The following is a 20,499-nucleotide window of genomic DNA, read 5'->3' as shown; positions in this document are numbered from 1 at the left end:
AGCAGTCATCTTGGCATAACATGCATGTTTCACGATGCTACGATACGAACTTTTTGGGCAATATGAAATGATTGAACCTCAAACACCAAATACAAATTCATTTTCAATCTGGATGATATACTTACTCGGTCCTATATACACGGTTCAATTCCTCTAATCACTTAGATGTTTAAATAGTTTTAACACCAGCATTCTGAATCAACTGTCTCAACTCCTCTCGCAGCTCAGGCTTCAGCAATGAAAACGGCTTCCGCAAGCCACCAGTAGGTTGGCCAATTAACTCAACGCCAGTCTTGACCGACCCACAATAGTTGTGCGATTCCAAGAACTTGCAAATAGGCCAAGCCTTCGCCCAAAGCTCCCGACCACGCTTCAGATCCCCCCGGACTGAAACAGCCTCATATAGCTCAACAGCCAACTCAGGAAGAAAGTTCGCAGCACCCCAGACACCGCCCGGGGCTCCGGATGCCAATCCAAAGAAAGTCAGACTATCCCAGCCGTTGAATGCAGTAATCTTATCAGAGTGCCCAACAAGCAACTCCGTAAGCGCAGGCGCATCACCAGATGTATCCTTCATATACTTCACGCCGACAGCAGATAGACCGGCGATCTCAGTTGGTGTGAGCTTCAGACCTGACGCGCCGGGGATGTTGTAGAACATTATTGGTAGGTTGGAGGCTGTGTGAACCTCCCAAAGGAGTTCATGTAGCTCTTCGAGGTTAACGGGGTCATAGAAGGGTGGCACGACCATGACGGCGGCGGCACCAACCGAGGCAGCATGCTTGGATAGCTCAATGGCTTCTGCAGAGGATGTGCTGCCTGTGCCGGCGACGACGGGGACACGGCCGTCGGCAAACTTTACGCATAGCTCTGTGAGCTGCTTGCGTTCGGCGGTTGTCAAGACTGTGAACTCGCCCGTGCTGCCTCCTGGTACGAGACCGTGCACGCCGGCCTTGATCAGGTGCTCGATATGGGCTTGAAGGCGGCCTTCGTCGATTTTGGTTTGATCATCGGTGAAGGGGGTGATCAGAGCCACCATGATTCCGTGGAGGTCAGCCATTTTTATGGTGTAATGTTTGTGAATATTTGAGAGGCGTTGAGGTATGGAGGAGTTGTTTGAGAGATTGGATCGCTGTTGAACCTTTGGAATTTTGTTTCTTAAGTACATGTGGTTCAGAAGTATACACTTGCTTGACCAGGAAACGGTTTCTGTTTGGGGAAACACTTTCTCTTTGGGTGCGTACCGGTTATCTAATCGTCCGCGGAAGCTTTCCTCATTCTCGATGGGCGTCATTCCTAGGGGGAACCGGAGAGCCTGTACTCAGGTACATTTGAAAGAAATATACGTGTAATGGGGAAGTCATCTGCGAGAATCATGGCGTTGACCTAAATCATTCCCAATATGATTATGAACGACCTATGCGTGGAACTTTCGCGCGTCTCGATTGTTAGAACTTGAAACTTGAGACCTCCATCTTGATCTGCGATCGTACAAATTCTGCTGCATTTTTATCGGCCTTCTCGGAATTTTGACTGACATCACATAGACAAAGGTTATACGCCCCAGTTTTTATCTTGTTCTTGTTGAATCATATAGGTAGAACGCCGTCAAGGACGGTCGGACAAAAACCAAACCACTCCCAACAACAATTTGGGGGAAGAGGCAGAGAAATGTGCGCTCTTTTCAATGCTTGTCAAGCCGAGTCATCTTAGATAGATGGCCCGTATGATTAGTACATATCATTCTCATTACTTCCAAGGTTGATGTTTACTATCACAGTCACGACTCGCCAGTGTCGGTGACTAACACGTCGGCTCTCGGTTAGTACCTCTCACGTGCCAGTTCGACAACGCTAATCCAAATTTAGTAATCAGCTATCGGCTGGGTCCGGACCCTATTTTCCATTTTAGTCTTGAACAACTTCTGGTTGTTCAACTTCTCTACTAGACTACACCCCATTCTACAAACCTCTTTAAATGTACTCTTGAGCAGTCTCTCTTGCAGGGTTTTCAATGAAGTGGATTTTGTTGGAAATGATGCTCACATAGGTCATCAATCTTGAAAGTGTCCGGCATTTCTTGATATCTAATTTTAGAACTTCCAGGGCTCAGCCTTGGAACATTTGAAGGTTTGAGCTCTTCAACCCGATTGTCCTTTAAGCCGACGAACCATGGTCAGCTGTTCAGAATCTGTCTTTTTTGTTCTCCCAAATCTTCTCTCAAGCCACGTAGTGCTTAAGTGCGTCAAGCAGCTAACCTAAACCGTCGATCACGAAAAACCTTTTTTGTCTTCATTACTTTTTACCCGGGCAGGTATTCAAGTCAACCTCGGAGCTATGCGGAGAGGAGCACTTGAGCGGGGCATATCCAGATGTCGCCGCATCTACTTACTTACACGGAAACCCAAGACCGACCAATAACCGGTTTATAGTCCCAAAGTCCGATCGTGCATATTTATATCTCATAAGATAATGTAGCTTGGGCATAGCGACCTTCATGATGTGTGCCAAGGGCATGGGTGGAGCAAGTTGAAATAATTGCTCGTACCGATGGGCCCTGAGTATTGTGGGCCACGGGTGGCACGCCCAATTCTGGGGTAAGGTCTAAGACATAGTTACATTGCAGGAAAATCATGCAGATCGTAAGCCACAAAGACTGATAACTCCGAAGATTGAATTCTTTTACTTGATGAATCATTTCAAATGATTTTGCTTCAATGTTTGATTCAAGGTAAAACTAGTCGCCCGCGTTAGCTGTGTCCCACTGTGCTTTCAGAATACTAACTTTGGAATCATGTTCAAATATTATAGGCTGACTGGCTCTGTATGGTCTTGCTGGGAGCTTCGGGGCTTTGTTAGCGATCGTGGCATGACTGCACCTGACAAGTCATTTGGAAAGTAAAATGTGGGGCTGATGAAGCCATGCCACTTGTGGGATGAAGTATGATATAAGCGACGTATGGCTCGTGGAAGGTGGGCGAACATGCAGGGAAGCTAGATTCCGATTGGATGGGTCTTGAATTTTGTCTTAGAATTCATCGAAGGCTAAGAGACTTGGTACATACATATGTAGCAACAAAAAAATGGGGTCTGGTTTAGGCGTTCAAGCCAATGTCTCACCTATACTTAAGTGAGACATCCGCCGCCAGCACAAAGTGCACCGTCATCCAGGTACTCAACTTGTACCGTTACGTCGATCCATTCTGGGTCTATTTCGAGTGCATTTTGGCGAAGCAAGAAACCCATCACGATCCCATACTCGGGCTTTGCTTCATGCCAAGTCAATGAGGGGGCCTGAGAGAGAGAAAAAAACACTTAAATACCTCCCATTGTTCTCCAATCTTTTCTAACTCTCATCCAACAGACCAAAACATTCTATCAGGCAAAACATCCACCTTCCAAACAACCTCTTACCTCTACCTTCAACTTCAATCATCCATCAAACCGCAAATATGCAGTTCTCTCAGCTCCTTTTCGCCGCCCTCGCCGCTGTCCCAGCTGTCATGGCTGCCCCCGTTGCCAGCACAAACATGATGGCAGCTACCTCTACTTGGACCATCGATAACATGAAGCGTGTCTGCAACACAGCTGACACCTCTTGCACCTGGACCTTTGGCATCAACACCGGAGCTGCCACAACCGCCTGCAGCTTCGTTGTGAAGGGGACCACTGCCGCTGACCTGAACGGTGGCCCCGCTACCTGCGGTGACTTCACCGTTACCTCTGGCTGGAGCGGACAATTTGGTGCCGGCAATGGCTTCACCACCCTCGCTGTTGTCGATAACGTGTCCCGCCAGATCATCTACCCTGCCTACACTGATGTCCAGCTCAACACTGGCAAGGTTGTTAAGCCCGACCAGAGCTACACCCCCGCCAACCTCCCCTAAGTGGGCAATTTCTTGAGAGAAATGTCGGAGGGGAGAACTGAGGTGGTGGAGCGGTACTCTATTTGGACTGAAACATCGACCCCTTCACTTTCAACAGCTTTCGATCAAAGATAATAAGAACAATCTATTCTGTATCTAGTTGTTTTGCGGTATATATAATGTCAATTGAAGTGAATGCGTCCGTCTCTTTAAAATTCATCAATCTGATAAGATGAAGCTTGAATTTCAATGTTACCTCGTAATTTGAATGCAAGGATGAAACTTTGGAACCTTGGATCTTCGACATTCTTGTCTCAATCTAACATCTTTGAAAGCGCACCAAACACTAGACCTGTACCTACTAAGGCTAGTAAGGATTTGCTCAAGGTTGACTCTTTCATCATGGATCAGATTTCAAACATTGAATTCGGATGATCCACTCGACTCCTCTTTGTACATAACATTTGACCTCGGGAATCCTGCCACACGTCAACTGGTATGTACTGAATTTCCTGTCCCAGTTCTTGGCTTTCTTCTTCCCGAGCGCCCTGATCTGATCAGTGAGCATAACATAAAGCACAAAGGTTCATACATATCCGAATGGTAAATACTCAAGTGCTACCGATAAATTACTACTTTGTATCTCAGCAACCATATGCTAGTTTCCATTAATTATCTGGATATAGGATTTTCTTAGCACTTGAATGCATGGAATAAACCACTTTAGTTTAATGTAATTCAAAAATGTTTAGATGGTTACTTCAGAATCGATGCTTCAAATTACCATCAATTAGTAAGATACCACTTATACCAGTTGACGGAGTGACTAAGTTTCCTATTTAAATTGGCTGATACAAAGCTTTTTTACAGGTAGATTACTATTAGTGGCCTATTAAATGCGACTATCATTGAAGCCGGTATTTGTATTGAAATGTGGCCCGAGAATTCGCCGACTTATGTAAGCTCCAGATGTCAACTGCCGACATCTGGATATATGTACGCTCTTCAAAACATTGAACAGATTTCCAAGCTTTATTTCGGTCTAGTGCCTAGTTTATTTAGTCCGATGCGCCCGGGTTAAATAAGAACCTCGCGAGTCACAAGTACTCCGTACTTTTTTTCAATCCCCCGACGACATGGACTTTTTTTTTGGTCCTCTCAGGTATGGTCTAAAATTATTGGACATTCAACCCTTGTGGGCCTCACTTGCGGCAACGATCGTCCCTGGAAGCGGAAACGTGCAGCCGAGAGTGATGGTCGCACTTGATGGCGCGATTTGTCTGTACGTACGCGCACTGAAGATATGAAAGGACCGAGGCGGAATCTGACAATTTACAAAGTTCTTATCCCAGCTATCCCACAGTGTGGCTCTCTCCACAATAAATCCCCACCTGGAGGCTGCCAGATCATAAATAGTGCGAAGCCATCAAGCCATCAAAACATTCACGCCAGAAAAAAAACCCGGGACTATTGGCTTGTGCGCTCGCTAGTTCGCCTCAGATCCATACAAAGCCATCTCACGTGGGTTCAGCATTGCCGATCGAAGCAAGGCCAGACTTCATGCAGGAAAAGCAAACGATGGATGCACCAATGCCTGAAATGGGAGATTGTGGAGTTGGTAACCACTAGCTATCCAATAATTTAATTCTTTGGCATTTCGGGTATCCAATGGATGCTTTTGCTCGCCTTTTCTTCTCGTTTTAGCTCGGGGGGCCACGACCCCGCATGGAGCCTTCAACCCCCCCCATTCAACCCAAAAAAAAAGCTCCACAACGAGGGGCAAAATTTATCCATTAAAGCAAAAAGAAAAAGGGGAAGAGGCAGAGGAAGCTAGACGCAATTAGGATCATCTGCAGACTAGATGAGGCTACAGGAAAGGTCTTAGAACCTCATTGAGGGCCAGGTCACGTTCAAATTTCTCGGAAGGGATGGGCATTGAGCATCAAGTGGCACTACCGCATTAGCGCGTTCGCCAAAGAATACACGTCCTAGTTCAACCCACATCGCGGGTTATAGCTGCAGCTGCCGGGTTTTCTCAGCCCTGCAAGTGTGTCGGCTAAGCCGCAGTGAAGTGACTTTTTTTTTCCCTTTTGCCCCTCCACAACAATCCCCATTGTTCCCATTCAACACCATGGCAGTCCCCAACGACAAGAAAGCGTGGGAGGAAGGGGCCGAAAGATACAGGGGCCAGCGATTACTCCCCCATATCATTGATTATTATGCCCATCACGAACCCGATCGGGTTTTCGCATCGATCCTCAAGTCGGGGAGCCTTGACAATGGCTTTGAAGATATCACAATGGCGAGATTGGCGACCGCGGTCAATTATGTGAGCTGGTGGTTGAGCAAGAATTTGAAGACACGCAACACGCGACGCACACTGGCTTACATCGGCCCGAGTGATCTACGATACACTGTCATATTCTTGGCAGCCATCAAATGTCGGTGGAGGGTATGAAACATCATCCGGGGAAACAATTGCCAATTGAAGGTCCGCTCTAACATGAAACCAGACTTTTTTTATCAGCCATCGAAACCCAATCACTTTGAACCTCGGTCTTTTGCAACAATCCGATGTATCCGCACTTCTATATGCAGACACCTTAAAATCCCCCGCCAAATCTATACAAAAGTTCGATCCGTCAATATCTTGCAAGCAAATGCCGTCGATGAATGACATATTCAATTCCGAATCGCCCGATTTCCCATTTGAGGCTTCGTGGTCGGATATAAAAGATGAAAACTGCCTAATCTTACATTCCTCTGGCTCGACGGGTCCGCCAACACTGGTGAACTACACACACGCCTCATTTTCTTGCACAGATAACGACCCCAAAATTCCAGTGCCCCCAGGAAGGCGCCCTCAGAATGGATCACAGTTTATGTTTGACACGCCTGGTCGTTATTACTCATCCTTCCCAATCTTCCATGTAAGTGCTGGTGATATCTACTGCTAATCATCTTCTTTGCTGACGGATAGTCAGCTTCTCGGTATTCAAGCATACATTCTCATCCCTTCTTTCTTTCCCACTTCCACTGTGGTCATGGGTCCTCCACACATAGCGCCAAGTGGTTCTTTGGTAGATACTGTTATAAGAGAGCAGAATGTTCGAGCCCTTTGGCTGCCACCACCAGTTATCGAGCAATGGATTTCAAACCCATCCTCTTTGGTACAAGCAGAGAAGCTCCAGTTTGTCGCATACGGTGGAGGAATAATGTCAAAAGCAGCAGGTGATAAGCTTAATAAGGTGACCGATGTGTGCCAAATTTACGGCTCTGTCGAGGCGGGCCAAGTTCAGTTGCTGGTTCCTCAAAAAGGAGACTGGCAATTCTTAGAGTTCAACCCTGTGGAGGAATGTGACATGCAAGAAGTGGAAGACGGTGTCCATGAACTGGTGTTTCATAACGATAAGAAGTTCCTGGGCCGGCGAACTCTTTCTCACACATTTCCCGATGTGCAAACATGGCGATCCAGAGATCTATTCACTCCTCATCCGACAAAGCCTGGTCTCTGGAGCTTCTACTCTCGCAAGGAGGATATTATTGTGCTAGCAAACAATCAGAGGGTATGGCCGATCCCTATGGAGAACGTCATTTCAGGTGATCCCCTCATTAGCGGAGCCTTGGTCGTTGGAAACGACCGTCCTGAAGTTCTTCTGCTTGTTGAGCCAAGATCCTCACCCGAGGTAGACCGCATGAGCAAGAAAGAGTTCATTGACGCTATCTGGCCAATGGTTGCCCAAGCGAACAGGATTGCACCCTCGCATGCCAAGATTCGAAGGTCTCGAATTACACTCAGTCAACCAAATCTTGGTTTCATTCGCACGCCCAAGGGAATGATCGCACGCAAACCTACCGAATCCCTCTACTCCGAATACATCACCGCAGCCTTTGTAGACGGCACCACCGACGAGCAAGGAGAGATTGGAGTTCTAGAAAACTATTGGACAGACGAAGCCAAGAGGTTTATTGGATCTGTTGTCCATGACATTCGCCCCGACAGCAACATCAGAGAGACAGACGATTTCTTTGTTCTCAAAGCCATGGACTCCTTATCAGTATTGGAACTCGGGCAGAAGCTCAAGCTGGGTCTCTCTGGTCGCATGGACAAGGAAAAGAATACCATCGACTTCTGGATGCGAACGATCTTTGAAAACCCTACCATCGAGAGTCTTGCAACTGCCACGCTGGATGCGGTATTCGGACACGGTGAAAGTGGTCAATCAGAACAAAGGTTTAGCGTCGATGGGCTCGTGGAGGACCTCATAGCCCACCTTCCCGAGCCTATGTCGACCACCCCACCCCCGCCTCTTAACACAGAGAACATCAAAATCGTGCTACTTGGCTGCCAGGGCCGTCTTGGTCCATATCTCGTGAGAAGCTTGCTTGATGATGAGCGGGTAGCTGGCATCAAGTGCTTGGACTGTGGGCCTGACGTGCGAGAAATGTTCCAGATGCGTGTAGACGAGCTAGGCCTCGACGTGGACTCCAGAGACCCGCGCCTACAATTCGTTCCCATCAACCTCGCCAAGCCGGCCTTGGGCTTACCCGAAAAACACCTCGATGAAATCTGCACTCATGCAGATGTCATTATTCACAGCATCTGGACCGTAAATTACGCCCTATCCTTGGCGTCATTCACACCGGAAGTTCTCAAGAGTGTCTTCACCGTAATCGACATTGCAAACTGCGCCACTTCTCGCCCACGCGTGGTCTTCGCCTCGAGCGTCGGCAGCGTGCACCGGTGGGCAAAAGCCATTTCCCCCACCGTGCCTGTCCCGGAGGAAGTCGTCAACTGCGCAGCGGTGGCAATGGAAACAGGCTATGGACAATCGAAGCAGGTAGCGGAGCGATTTCTCGCTGCAGCAGGGGCCAAACTGCAGATCCCGATCTCGATCTTGCGCATTGGGCAGATTGCCGGCCCGACCAAAATTGAGGAAGGTGGCAAGTGGGAGAGTCGTGACTGGTTACAGTCACTAGCCATTCTCTCCAAAGCTAGTGGTCTGGTGCCCACGACTGACTTGGCGCATATCAACTGGATTCCAGTGGATCAAATGGCGAGCGTGATACAGGAAATTGCGTTGCGTGAACAGCATGATGATCACGAGACAGCTACTCCCAACGTGCAACTTTATAACATAGTGCATCCGCGACCGAGCCCAACGTCCAAGTTTTCCGAGGGTCTGCAAAAGTGTATATCCTCTCCCCGGATGGTTGGGTACCCCGAATGGGTCTCTCATTTGTCCGGCCTTCCTCCCAATAGATTGTCAAAGGAGGCGGAGGAGGAGAGGGCTCGTGTTTTGCCTTTCTTCCAGACGCTTGTTAGTGAAGGATTCGCACGCTTTGATATTAACAAAGCTTTGGCGGTTAGCCCAACCATGTCTGGAATGGAACCGATTTCAGTCGAGTCGATTGTGAAATGGTGCCGCCAGTGGACTGCGACTGAGACTGAAGATTTGTGAAATGGGTATCGTTTTTGACTCCCAGTGATAGACAGTATTTTACGACCTTATGAATAGTTTTTCTGTCTCCCAAGGACACGGTGGGGTATACATTGTCAATTAGCGATAGTTCAGGTCTCTCTCTCTTTTTTTTTTTTTTTTGTCATTTTCTATATTATTCAGGAGTCAACATGCTATTTTAGAAGTGTTAGTACTTTGAAGACTGGTTTCATATTGTGGTGGCCATCCTTCAACCAGTTGACTGATTCCTCCCGTCCCTGTGAAAACCTCCATCATGTATACTATCTTTCACCTACACCGTTAGTAATTCTCATTTGAAAGATAAGCTCGGCTGCGCCTTCCAAGTAAATAGCATTATTATCGGTCCAGAGATGACGCTTATCTCTATTTAGGAGATGTTGGCGCATTTCCAATGTCTCTTCCCCACTATGTAGACTCCCCGGAAATACCTGCCTGGAACGGATTAGACCCACGGAGAACTTCTTGCCTATGACCCCTCACAATATATCAGCGATATCATATATCAACGCGGGGATTGACTGTGATCGAGTTCATATCTCCATTTCACATTCCAATCATGAGTCCCTCACTGGATATCGTCACCCCCAACAGGCACAGCTACAAGCAGCCCACCGGCCTATTCATTAATAACGAATTTGTCTCCGCCACATCAGGACAAACCATCACCTCCATTGATCCCGCGTAAGTCCATTTCTACCCCCCAACAACAAGCTCGGTTTCTTACGACCTTTTAGTACCGATAAGCCAATTGCCACTGTCGATGCTGCAAGTCCCGAGGATGTCGACCGCGCCGTAAAGGCAGCCAAGGCCGCCCTGGTGCACCCATCGTGGAAGCTTCTGCCCGCCACCGAACGTGGCCAGTTGATGGCCCGTCTGGCCGATTTAATGTGGGAGAACAGAGAGCTCCTCGCCTCAATTGACGCGTGGGACAATGGTACGTTTGCGTTACACCCGTGCACAAGCATGCGGCATGCCGATCCCGATCCACCACCTAATTTTTCTTTTCATCTCCGGCGCAGCCCTACGGCACCCCCGCTAACTCTAAACAGGTAAGCCCTACCATGTCGCTATGGAAGAGGACCTTGTTGAGGCTACCACTACCATCCGCTACTACAGTGGCTGGGCCGATAAGACTTATGGCCAAACTATCAATACCACCCCGCAAAAATTCGCCTACACCCTCCGCCAACCTCTCGGTGTTATCGGTCAAATTATCCCATGGAACTATCCTTTGGCCATGGCAGCTTGGAAGCTGGGTCCTGCGCTCGCGTGTGGAAATACCGTCGTGCTTAAGCCTGCCGAACAGACTCCACTTAGTATCCTTGTTTTGGCGAACTTGATCGTTGAGGCCGGTTTCCCGCCTGGCGTTGTTAATATTGTGAATGGATACGGTCGTGATGCCGGTGCCGCACTTACTACTCACCCCTTGGTTGATAAGGTTGCCTTTACCGGGTCGACCGGTACCGGTCGCGAGATCATGAAGATGGCTGCGGGCTCGTTGAAGAATATCACCCTCGAGACGGGCGGCAAGTCGCCTCTTCTGGTCTTCCCTGATGCAGACATGGATCAGGCGGTCAAGTGGTCGCACTCTGGCATCATGTCTAACCAGGGCCAGATTTGCACTGCCACCTCGCGTATCTTCGTGCATCGTGAGATTCTCCCTACCTTCTTAGCTGAGTTCAAGAAGGCTGTGGAGGCCGTCTCGATCGGCGACCAGTGGGACGAGAATACCTTCCAAGGGCCCCAGGTGACCCGCGCACAGTACGAGCGTATCCTCTCATACTTTGATATTGCTAAGAGTGAGGGCGCCACGCTCGTCACTGGAGGTGCTGCGCATGTCCCTGCCAAGGCCGAGAACAAGAATGGATACTTCGTCCAGCCGACCGTGTACACTGATGTGACCGATTCCATGCGTATCGTCCGCGAGGAGGTTTTCGGCCCGGTGGTTGTCATCTTGCCTTTTGATACTGAGGAGGAAGCTATTGAGCGCGCGAACGATACTTCTTACGGCCTTGGTGCTGCTGTTTTCACTACTGATCTGGAGCGTGCGCATCGTGTGGCTTCCGAGCTGGAGTCTGGTATGGTCTGGATTAACAGCAGTCAAGACTGCGATCCTCGGGTTCCGTTCGGTGGTGTTAAGCAGAGCGGCATTGGTCGCGAACTTGGAGAGGCTGGACTGGAAGCTTATAGTCAGATTAAGGCTGTCCATGTTAACATGGGAAACAGACTGTAAGTAAAGTTGATTATTGTATATAGAATTTCTCGTGACAACGAAGACTACGTGATTCCAAGGTTTCAACTGTGCACCACATTTTCGCCATATCCGCCAGAATCATTTTCTTCTTTCCAAGGTTCTCACTTGCGTTTATTTCATTATGCGGTCAACCTTAGAAGGACTAGTATGTAATGGAATTCCAAGCATCTATGCCCGAGATTTGCCCCTTGGTATATGCTCCTTCATAAATTGTCATGTAGATAGTAATGCAATGCAGTACTAGGTAAATACTCTTCATCCTTTACATTTTCCTCTTAACAAGCCCCTTGAAGAAGTCAAAGCTGTTGCTATCACTCTGCAACTGATACAATCGGCCAGTAGGTCGATCACCCCATCCAAGCTCTTCTGCAATCAACAACCCATAATCGCGAGTAATACCTTGGATGCGGGCGCGAGCGCCACCCTCTTCTTCTAGCGTCACGATCTGATGCATATGGAGCCAGTCCTGGTAATACATAGCCTCGAATCCACGATCAAAGCCCGTCCGCAGGAATCGGGTATACAGATCTTCAAATGTAGTCAGGATGCGTGCGAGAAGTTTCTCTAGAGTGACCGGGTGGGCGGTAGCGGCGCCATTGGAAGCGTAGCGGGCAGCCAGAGCCGTGAGTGCAGTTGTGGGAGAGGCATTCGTAGCGTTCACGCCAATGCCAACGACGGAAATGTATTCATTTGACATGAAGTGGGAGTTAATGAGGATACCGCAGATCTTAGTGTAGCGTTTTTGTTCGGGGTCTTCCGGATCGAGGGCGTAAATATCGTTTGGCCACTTCAGCTTGACAGGGAGATTCTCGTAGCCTTTGGCGTAGGATTTGATTCCCCTTACAACGGCCATGGCTGATAGGTATTGGATGAAAATAACGGGGGCTGATTGCATCTTCTCCATAGGATGCCTAACCACGGTCGAGAAAATGAGAGAGCCAGCGGGAGAGATCCAAACGTTAGATCCTCGACCACGTCCGGCAACCTGGACAGTCGCTGTAGCGGTGAATCCATTTGGGAGACGACGCAGAAGTTTGGTATTCCTGTGAATGTCAGTAAAATATATGGGGACCAATTGCAATGAGGAGACTTACTTCTCTAGGATCGTGTTGGTGCTGGTGACCACCTCACCGTACATTATGTTTGATCCAAATTCCGAAGCACCTTCTCGGGATTCGGACTGATATTGCTTGAGATTGGCGTAAAATGCATGGTGGTTAAAGTAAGGTGTGAGCTTAGACGATGGGAGTTCATCATGGAAGACAAGCCGCTTAGTGATTGCCTGGTAATCAACAATCCCTTCGGTAGATTTTGACTCCCCGTCAGGGAGGGCCTCCTCCAAGTCGCTTAAATTCCAAGTGCCGGGTCGCTCAATTCGGAATGTATCGTTCTCGTCTTTTAAATACTCGTTTTGCTTCTCTTGCGCCAGGTCCGGTGCAAGAAGCGACAAAATCTCTAACGACTGCTCAGGGTCCTGACCGGAAATATGTAGAGAAGATAACGAAGGAACGACCGAGCTGTCCTTTGCGACTTGCAGCCCAAGTTTTGTCAAGCAAGCCTTCAAGAAGTCCGTACGTTCCTTGTCGTCAGCAGCCAGTGCAGCAACAAGATCAGCAAATCCAGGACCACCGGCCTTGGGGTCAAGGTTGGCAGCAGCAAATCTAAGAAGTAAAGTCAGTGAATCTCCGATCTCACAGATTATACGATAGTATACATACTCTGGATGCGGCCCCGTCAAGACAGCCGCGCCCTCACCAACCTTGCAGTAGACAACAGCAGCTGCACCACCCTCTCCAGGATCCACATTAAGCTTCTCGTTATAGTTCGCCAGCACCTCGATACCCTTCTCCTTATACAACGCAGCGTCCACAAATACACCCCCACCATTATAGTACGAGCGGAACGTCGCAGGCACAGTACCCACACTCAAAGCCTCCTTCGAAACATCCAAGCCGACAGCTCGCGCCCCATCCTCACTATGATAAACAAACCCCGGAAACGCCCCGCCCCGACAAATCCCTGGGAAGAACGCCAATTCGCGCTCCCCCACAACTTCCATAGTCTTATCCCCGACCTCGAACTCGCATCGCTTGCTGCCATAGTATCCACCCGCGCACAGGCCCAAGTACCGTCCTCCCCGGCGCACGTACAGGGTAATGCGCCTGTTCCCCGCACCATTGAGCGTCCGGCCGTATCCCAGGTCTGCGCCGCCGGGAATCACCAACAGCGCACAGGTCGCAGTCCACGGCTCATTGAGGAGCATCTCACCTGTCACCGGGGTGACGGCATAGTTTTGGGCGAGTAGGCGGCGTAAGGTGTAGACGCAATGGCGAACAGAGTCGACGGTGGTTCCGGTTCCTGTGTCGAGTTTGTCGGTCAGAAAGCGGCTCATTTTCCAGGCGGAATTGGTGAGCGAACCGGAATAGACTAGGACATTGAGTCTTTTAGCTGTGAGATTGGCATCATTGCCTGTTGGTGTTGATGTTGGCGCTGCCATTGTTTTGGCTTGTTGGTGTGGGTTGGGGAAGGAGGGATGATTCATATCGGCGATAAGATACTAGTAGAATATCAGATTTACCGACGCCAGCCGTCGATTCCCTCCCCTGCATACATACTACAAATACAACCATGTCGAATAACGCTGAACAACCTCGGATTGTCCCTGAAGATGACGATGAGCCAGATGAGTGGTGAGTGAGACTTTGTAATGTCTTTGAATCAGGGATTGAAGCTAACTTTTTGATAGGGATAAGCGCATCTTCAGCACTGGCTGCCACAGTGAGTAGTATCCTATTGATAAATCGTTTCGAATCAATTCGCCTAACAGTTCATAGCTGAGCAAGATAAAATGAATGACTGTTACTTCGCTAAGAAGGATTGGAGAGCTTGCAAAGATGAGGTGAGTCTAGTATCAACCCGGTCGTTATGGAGAAGCTGCAACCCATTCCTCCATACCTGTGGCAATTGTCACACATGTGGCTATCTCAATAAGTCGCACTACTGGTCACCTTATCTATCCCATTGGCTCAACTTTCTAACATTAAGTCCAGATGGAAGCTTTCCGCGAGTGTTGGAAGCGCCAGGGTAATGACCAGCGCACCGAGACCAAAGACGCATAATGCGACACACACATGTATTATAACTTTTGTCAATTAAACCCCCCTCTCTCTAATCATAATCCTAGTTTCATACTTAATACTTACCTCAATTAATCTAAAAATTCGTTGCTAAACGCCCGCCAAAACACATCACGTGACATCATCTGCAATCACTGGCAGCTTCAGCTTCAGCGCGCCCTTAGCTACCAATTTAAGCTCTCCAAGACCACCACACTCCCCCAACCACACAATGTCTAGCTTACGCTGCCGTCCCTGGCGGGTACTGGAATCTTTCCAGCAGATGCCCAGCCTCGCCCAAGCCCCGCGTTCCAAATTACCAACCCAATACCTCTCCCAAGGCAAGCGTGCGATCAGCACGAGCAACTACCGCGCAAACAGCACATCCACACCATCCCCAGCTTCCAAACCGACTACCCCAATACCCGCACGAACTGCAACACCTTACACCCCCTCCACACAATCCAAGCCCACTCCCACCGCAACCCCCAACCGCCAAACAACAGACAACATCTCCAAGAGCGGGTTATCCGATAAACCCCTGGACGTAATCAGCGCCGCCGAGGAAAAAATTGACTGGACACGCTCCTTCCACGGCCTCTCCGCTGAGCCGTTCCCAGAGAAAGCGGCCAATATCCTGCTCGCGGAGATCGATCCCCACCAGGTCGAGATCAAGCCCGATGGAATTGTCTACCTGCCCGAGATCAAGTACCGACGTGTACTGAACCAGGCATTCGGCCCTGGCGCCTGGGGTCTTGTACCTAGGAGCGAGAGTATCGTTACGCCGAAGACTGTCACAAGGGAGTATGCGCTTGTTTGCCACGGACGGTTAGTTTCCTTCCCTTGCCAATTATTGATACAATGTACATGGATATGCGATTCCAGAAGCATCAGCTAATAATACTTTTCTCTAGACTTGTCTCCGTCGCCCGCGGCGAACAAGATTACTTTTCTCCCGACGGAATTCCCACCGCAACAGAGGGATGTCGCTCCAATGCGCTGGTACGCTGCTGTAAGGATCTCGGAATCGCGAGCGAGCTCTGGGATCCACGTTGGATCCGGATGTATAAAGCTAAGTATGCGCGTGAGGTGTTCGTCGAGCATATTGTTAGTAAGAAGAAGTCGAAGATTTGGGTGCGGAAGGATGATGCTGTCTCGTATCCGTGGAAGGAGAATAAGTAGTGGATGATTCATCCTCTTTACTTATACTGCTCGGGTACTCGTTCAATTCTTTCTTTTGTCCATTAGACTTGGATGACATGCAAGAATAGGCAATGTCCTTGTTGGTTTGGGGATAGATTTTTCTTTCCTCTTGTATTATATTGTGATCATAGTATGCTTTGCAGGTAGAGCTACATACTTGAAATATATCGTACTCTACTCACTGCCTTTGATACGATGATACTTGAAACTTTAGGAGATTCCAAGCTCAAGTGTATCTATTATGGAAACATTTTTGAAGGAATAGGTGAAATTCAAGAGTCCCGTGGGACATCATTCGCATTCTTAATGCATCTAATCTGACAAAAAAATGGCTCCAGTATCATACAATACATTTAAAACACCTCACCTCACCAGAAATGAAAAAAAAAAGGATATTCTCAACGGAGAATAATCCAATAAACTCCTTTTTTTTCTCCCAAAGAAAAAGGAAAAGAAACAAAAAAAGTGATGAAAAACAAAAAAGAAAGAGAAATGCAATCTAGAATTCAACATATGCAAATGAACGAAACTTAAGCGTCATGCTCGCCATACTGATTCGACTTATCGCGCTTCAAAGTACGTGACAAGAACGAAGGCCGTCTCCCGCTTTGATCTTCCGTCTCAAGAGGAGGAATGTTTTGTTGCGGAGGCGAGTAGAGGGAAGGTGGGGAGACGGGATCATACCGCTCCGGCACTTCATAGCCACTTTGACTATGATTGCTGGAGGGGTAAGGGTGAGACTGCGCATGATCACCACTGAACCCACCCAATTCCACAGACTCATAGTGGTTATTACCATCCGCACGCGAGTTGTAGTAGGAAGTATTGTATGTTCCCGACTCAGGCGAACCGATGATGGGTCGGATGGACTGTTGAGCCTGCTCCTGGCCCTGGAAATGGGAGGTAGGCTCGTAGCGTGCACTACCGCGGGAACCGGGTGGAGCGGGAGTCTGGAGGATAGGCACGGCACTCGTTGAGGGGGTGAGACCGGCGGGGACGGGGGAGAGTTGGGGCATGGGGATGGAGTCCTGGTCGTTGTAGGCGACGCGGAGACCTGCCTTGCGGTGGCCGGTGGAGGGTTCGCGGCCAATGGAGGTGCTGTGCACGCTGAGCTGGCGGGCGCCTTGGGTGGAGTTGTTTGTGGTGGTGCGGTGGAGGGCGTTGTTATCCTCTGGTGCGAGGTCGAAGTTGTGGGAGCGCGTGTTAAGGCCTGCGGCGATGGCAGCTTCGGAGGCATTGCTTGAGCCGCGGTTCTTGAGCGTGCCTGATGAGCGCCGCTTTTCGATGCCGGTTGCTTGGGCAGTGTTGGGTGCAAGTTCGGGGTCGGCTGCCACTGCTGCGGCGGCGGCGCTGGTCTGGGTGAGTGAGGACTTGCGGTCACCCTTATCATCGCCCTTGTCATCGCCGTCACCGTCAGCTCCATCCTTGGATTCTTCCTCGGGAGCGGCGACACCAGGGGCACGGATCTTGAGCTTCCGGGTGGCTAGGACGAGGGCACACATGAACTTGGAGCGGCGCGAAGAACGAACGGCTTCGATGGCCCAGTTGGACTTGTGGCGGATGTCTACTTGGAGCTGGAGCTTGTCGAGATCGCCGAGACCAATCACCTCGATGGTGAATTCGGGTTGGAAATCACGGGAGTTTTCCTTGTCTCGGACAAACATCTCCATCTCTTCACGCAAAGCTTCGACCTCGGCAAAGGTAGTATCGAAGGCGACGGGAACGGTGAGTCTTTCGTGCATGGCATTGGCGCGGGTGAGGTTATCTACCCACAAGCTGTTGAGGATGTTGTTGGGTACCTGGGTCAAGCGGTGATCGTTGATTGAACGGAAGACAGTGAAGAGCAGGGAAATACGCTCCACAATGTAGTCCTTGTCGCTGACGTCGACACGGTCACCAATATCGAAGGGGTGTTTGACGAACAAGAAGATACAAGAACCCAAAACCTCCTGACAGGTAGTCGAGAACACGAAACTGAGGGAGAGCAGTGAGGTAGCTCCAGCAGCAATGACGGTACCAAACCCGGTGGTGACAAATGAGATGAAAACGAGAACACCAACGATGAAAGCACAACAGAACAGAAGATTGTCCAGGACACCGATAGCCTGGTCGACATCGTGCATACTATGGTTCAGAGCTTTGCGCATACGTCCCAATTCCGTCAGGGTAAGGACCATCTCGTCCAAAGAAATATCTCCATTGCCATCCTTGTCAAGCATGGCAAAGCACTCTTCAGCCTCGGCTTCATGGTCAGGTCCCAGAACCTCGATAATATCATCAATGTACAGAGAGTCCCGGCCCTCGACCACAAAGGACATCCAAACACGGCGGGCCAAGGCCGCAGCACAGCGTTTACGCTCCAGAGCAGAAATGACAACCGCGTGAGTAGTATTGTTGTTGAACATTTGCTTTCCAGTCAGTTCAGAAGCAACATTGCCAACGGCAGCCTGAACTTTGTCACCGAGACGGCCAGCCTGCTGACCAACTTGGCGACCGACCTCCTTCACCATGCGCAGCGGCATGATTGATTTCGTTTTGCCCTTCTTTGTAGCCTGGCTCAGGATGGGATCCATGATGGTTGAGTCATCCTCGTGGAACTCCGCGCAGTACATGGGGAACATGTTGCGGGAGGCCTCGAAGAGGAGACCAACAAGGAAAACATTATGCTTGGACTCCTTGATCTTGGAGTCGAATTGCTTGCGGTGGTAGCTGATAGAGATCAGTTGAACAATGGCCTTCTCGCCCAGGAAAATCAAACTGCAGACAAGAAGACCGAGAAGAACGTTCTTGACACTCTTTTCCCAGGCTTTAGCATCGGTGTCCTCTTCATCTTTCTTGTTGGGGTTTTCAGTCATGATCTGGAAAGAGTTCAATTAGTACATACCACAACATAATTTCTTGCGGCCTCGGGCACCTGAAGATATAGTAGGGAAGCATACCGGAAGGAAAGTCACTAGCGAGACAATACACCAGAGCACAAGGGTAAGAGGAGTCTCAAGGGCCCTCAAGATGAGTGCATATTTGCGTGTACCGGAGCTAACCATACCACACAAAACCTGGAAGACATAAGGCAAGAATTGAGCCATAACCTTACAAACCCACAAGCTGACCCAAACGACCTCAATCCAGGTAAAGAACCAATAGATGTGAACACCGGCAATCTTCGCATTGGGCGCCGCAGTGGCACCGATAATAATGGGAATGGCAATCAAGAAACCAACGGGAAGAACATAAATCATGTATCGCGTAACAATAGAGAAATTGTAAATGGCCTGGTAGATGCGGCCGACGGTATTGATTGTACCGTCATCAGAGGCCTCGGCGGCCTTTCCACGCATATCATGCATATCTGAGTCCGTCCTTCGACGACGTCCAGGCGCGATACCCTCCTGCTTCTCACCTAGCCCCGGCTCCACCAGGCCAGCCTGGGAAGCCGGCGTGGAAGCCCACTGCCCCAGAGTATTGTGACTAGGGGCATCGGTGAGGGGAATATCAATAGTAGCGTCGTTGGGGTTATGCATCCCGTCGTGTGGTTGATCGGGGATTTGTTCAAACCGATGTATGACCGAATGCTTGGGTGCGATGCCCAGCTTGCTCCTCATCTCGGAAGAGGGGAAAGGAAAGGAACTCCGGTGGGAAGGACCACTTCTTTAAAATGGAATTAAAGACCCTGGGGCGACGATCGATTTCTTAAGCTGGTTGGTTCGATTGAGTGATTATGGTGGAGAAATTGTGGGCAAAAAAATTTCATAGGCCGTTTTTTGATTTCCACTTTTCCGTCTTTTTTCCCCCCCTCACGGGCTGCAGATGGACCCAATGAAACTGGGAGGTTTGACCTCTTGCGCGGCTGGAGACGTTTGGTCTTGGCTTGGCTGGTTCGTTCTGGGTCCGTTAATGAGTGGTCTTGGTTTGTTCTTGGACTCCTGAATTGCTGATCTCTGCTGTCACCGATTGTAATGTTGTTGCTGGTCTAGGTAGGTGGAGTTAAGATCGGCAACAACCGAGGTGTTGGATCAAGAGATGTTTCAAAGGAATTGGGTTTCTTTGACAAAAGAGCGTGATTGAACAAGAGTATAGGAAATACAGCGAATGGGTGGATTTTTTTTTTCTTCGAATAGAGTTGTGGTTGAAAGAAAACGCGACTCCGTTCCTGTTTCAGTGTTGTTGGCTGAAAAAGCCACAAAAATGTGAGACAGCCATTCCTCGCAGTGAACTGATCCACTCGGGGTCATCTAGAGACTAGCCGCATTCCAGACACTACGGAGCACTTGGCAAAATGCATTGGAAATTGATGTTTATTTTCTTACTGCATTTTCTTATTTTTGACTCTTTATCAAGTTCATCTCATTTCCACAATTAGAAACAACTTCATCATGTAATGATCACGTACCTGTTTTTCCCCTCGCCACCAAAGTGTCCAACCTGCTTCTTCCCCTTAAGCCACTGGACGCAGGTCCACTCCGGCCCCACTGGGCTTTAGATTGGATCCGCCAATCAGCTTCACTTCGCCCCAAGCCTCCCGATCTGACCCTGAGTGAATCTGATGCATACAATTTTCATGCATGGATTATACAGAGA

At 49.2% G+C, this 20,499-nt stretch overlaps 8 protein-coding genes across 8 annotated transcripts; 5 read left to right on the top strand and 3 right to left on the bottom strand.

The window, feature by feature from the left end:
- Positions 1-169: 169 nt before the first annotated feature.
- On the bottom strand, positions 170-1,060 carry N7466_001805 (dihydrodipicolinate synthase family protein; the record flags this gene model as incomplete). Its single annotated transcript, XM_057161203.1, has 1 exon — positions 170-1,060. One exon carries the CDS (start codon positions 1,058-1,060, stop codon positions 170-172), a length of 891 nt encoding a protein of 296 aa, XP_057024488.1.
- Positions 1,061-3,451: 2,391 nt separating this feature from the next.
- On the top strand, positions 3,452-3,886 carry N7466_001804 (uncharacterized protein; the record flags this gene model as incomplete). The annotated part of the gene is made up of 1 exon (XM_057161202.1): positions 3,452-3,886. One exon carries the CDS (start codon positions 3,452-3,454, stop codon positions 3,884-3,886), a length of 435 nt encoding a protein of 144 aa, XP_057024487.1.
- Positions 3,887-5,996: 2,110 nt separating this feature from the next.
- On the top strand, positions 5,997-9,327 carry N7466_001803 (uncharacterized protein; the record flags this gene model as incomplete). Its single annotated transcript, XM_057161201.1, has 3 exons — positions 5,997-6,317; positions 6,379-6,795; positions 6,850-9,327. 3 exons carry the CDS (start codon positions 5,997-5,999, stop codon positions 9,325-9,327), a joined length of 3,216 nt encoding a protein of 1,071 aa, XP_057024486.1.
- A 577-nt stretch (positions 9,328-9,904) lies between these two features.
- On the top strand, positions 9,905-11,581 carry N7466_001802 (uncharacterized protein; the record flags this gene model as incomplete). Its single annotated transcript, XM_057161200.1, has 3 exons — positions 9,905-10,029; positions 10,083-10,282; positions 10,398-11,581. The coding sequence occupies 3 exons, from the start codon at positions 9,905-9,907 to the stop codon at positions 11,579-11,581; spliced, it is 1,509 nt and encodes a 502-aa protein (XP_057024485.1).
- Positions 11,582-11,864: 283 nt separating this feature from the next.
- On the bottom strand, positions 11,865-14,099 carry N7466_001801 (biotin--[acetyl-CoA-carboxylase] ligase BPL1; the record flags this gene model as incomplete). Its single annotated transcript, XM_057161199.1, has 3 exons — positions 11,865-12,645; positions 12,697-13,263; positions 13,321-14,099. 3 exons carry the CDS (start codon positions 14,097-14,099, stop codon positions 11,865-11,867), a joined length of 2,127 nt encoding a protein of 708 aa, XP_057024484.1.
- A 131-nt stretch (positions 14,100-14,230) lies between these two features.
- On the top strand, positions 14,231-14,721 carry N7466_001800 (uncharacterized protein; the record flags this gene model as incomplete). The annotated part of the gene is made up of 4 exons (XM_057161198.1): positions 14,231-14,292; positions 14,349-14,380; positions 14,437-14,501; positions 14,653-14,721. The coding sequence occupies 4 exons, from the start codon at positions 14,231-14,233 to the stop codon at positions 14,719-14,721; spliced, it is 228 nt and encodes a 75-aa protein (XP_057024483.1).
- Positions 14,722-14,950: 229 nt separating this feature from the next.
- N7466_001799 (putative mitochondrial genome maintenance protein Mgm101) lies at positions 14,951-15,900 on the top strand (the record flags this gene model as incomplete). The annotated part of the gene is made up of 2 exons (XM_057161197.1): positions 14,951-15,546; positions 15,633-15,900. 2 exons carry the CDS (start codon positions 14,951-14,953, stop codon positions 15,898-15,900), a joined length of 864 nt encoding a protein of 287 aa, XP_057024482.1.
- Positions 15,901-16,451: 551 nt separating this feature from the next.
- Positions 16,452-19,523, bottom strand: N7466_001798 (serine/threonine protein kinase; the record flags this gene model as incomplete). Its single annotated transcript, XM_057161196.1, has 2 exons — positions 16,452-18,779; positions 18,861-19,523. The coding sequence occupies 2 exons, from the start codon at positions 19,521-19,523 to the stop codon at positions 16,452-16,454; spliced, it is 2,991 nt and encodes a 996-aa protein (XP_057024481.1).
- Positions 19,524-20,499: the final 976 nt, after the last annotated feature.

This window comes from Penicillium verhagenii (assembly GCF_028828195.1).
Source record: "Penicillium verhagenii strain IBT 33310 chromosome Unknown utg000003l_segment0_segment0, whole genome shotgun sequence".
NCBI lineage: Eukaryota > Fungi > Ascomycota > Eurotiomycetes > Eurotiales > Aspergillaceae > Penicillium > Penicillium verhagenii.
This window is presented reverse-complemented; position numbering and strand designations above follow the sequence as displayed.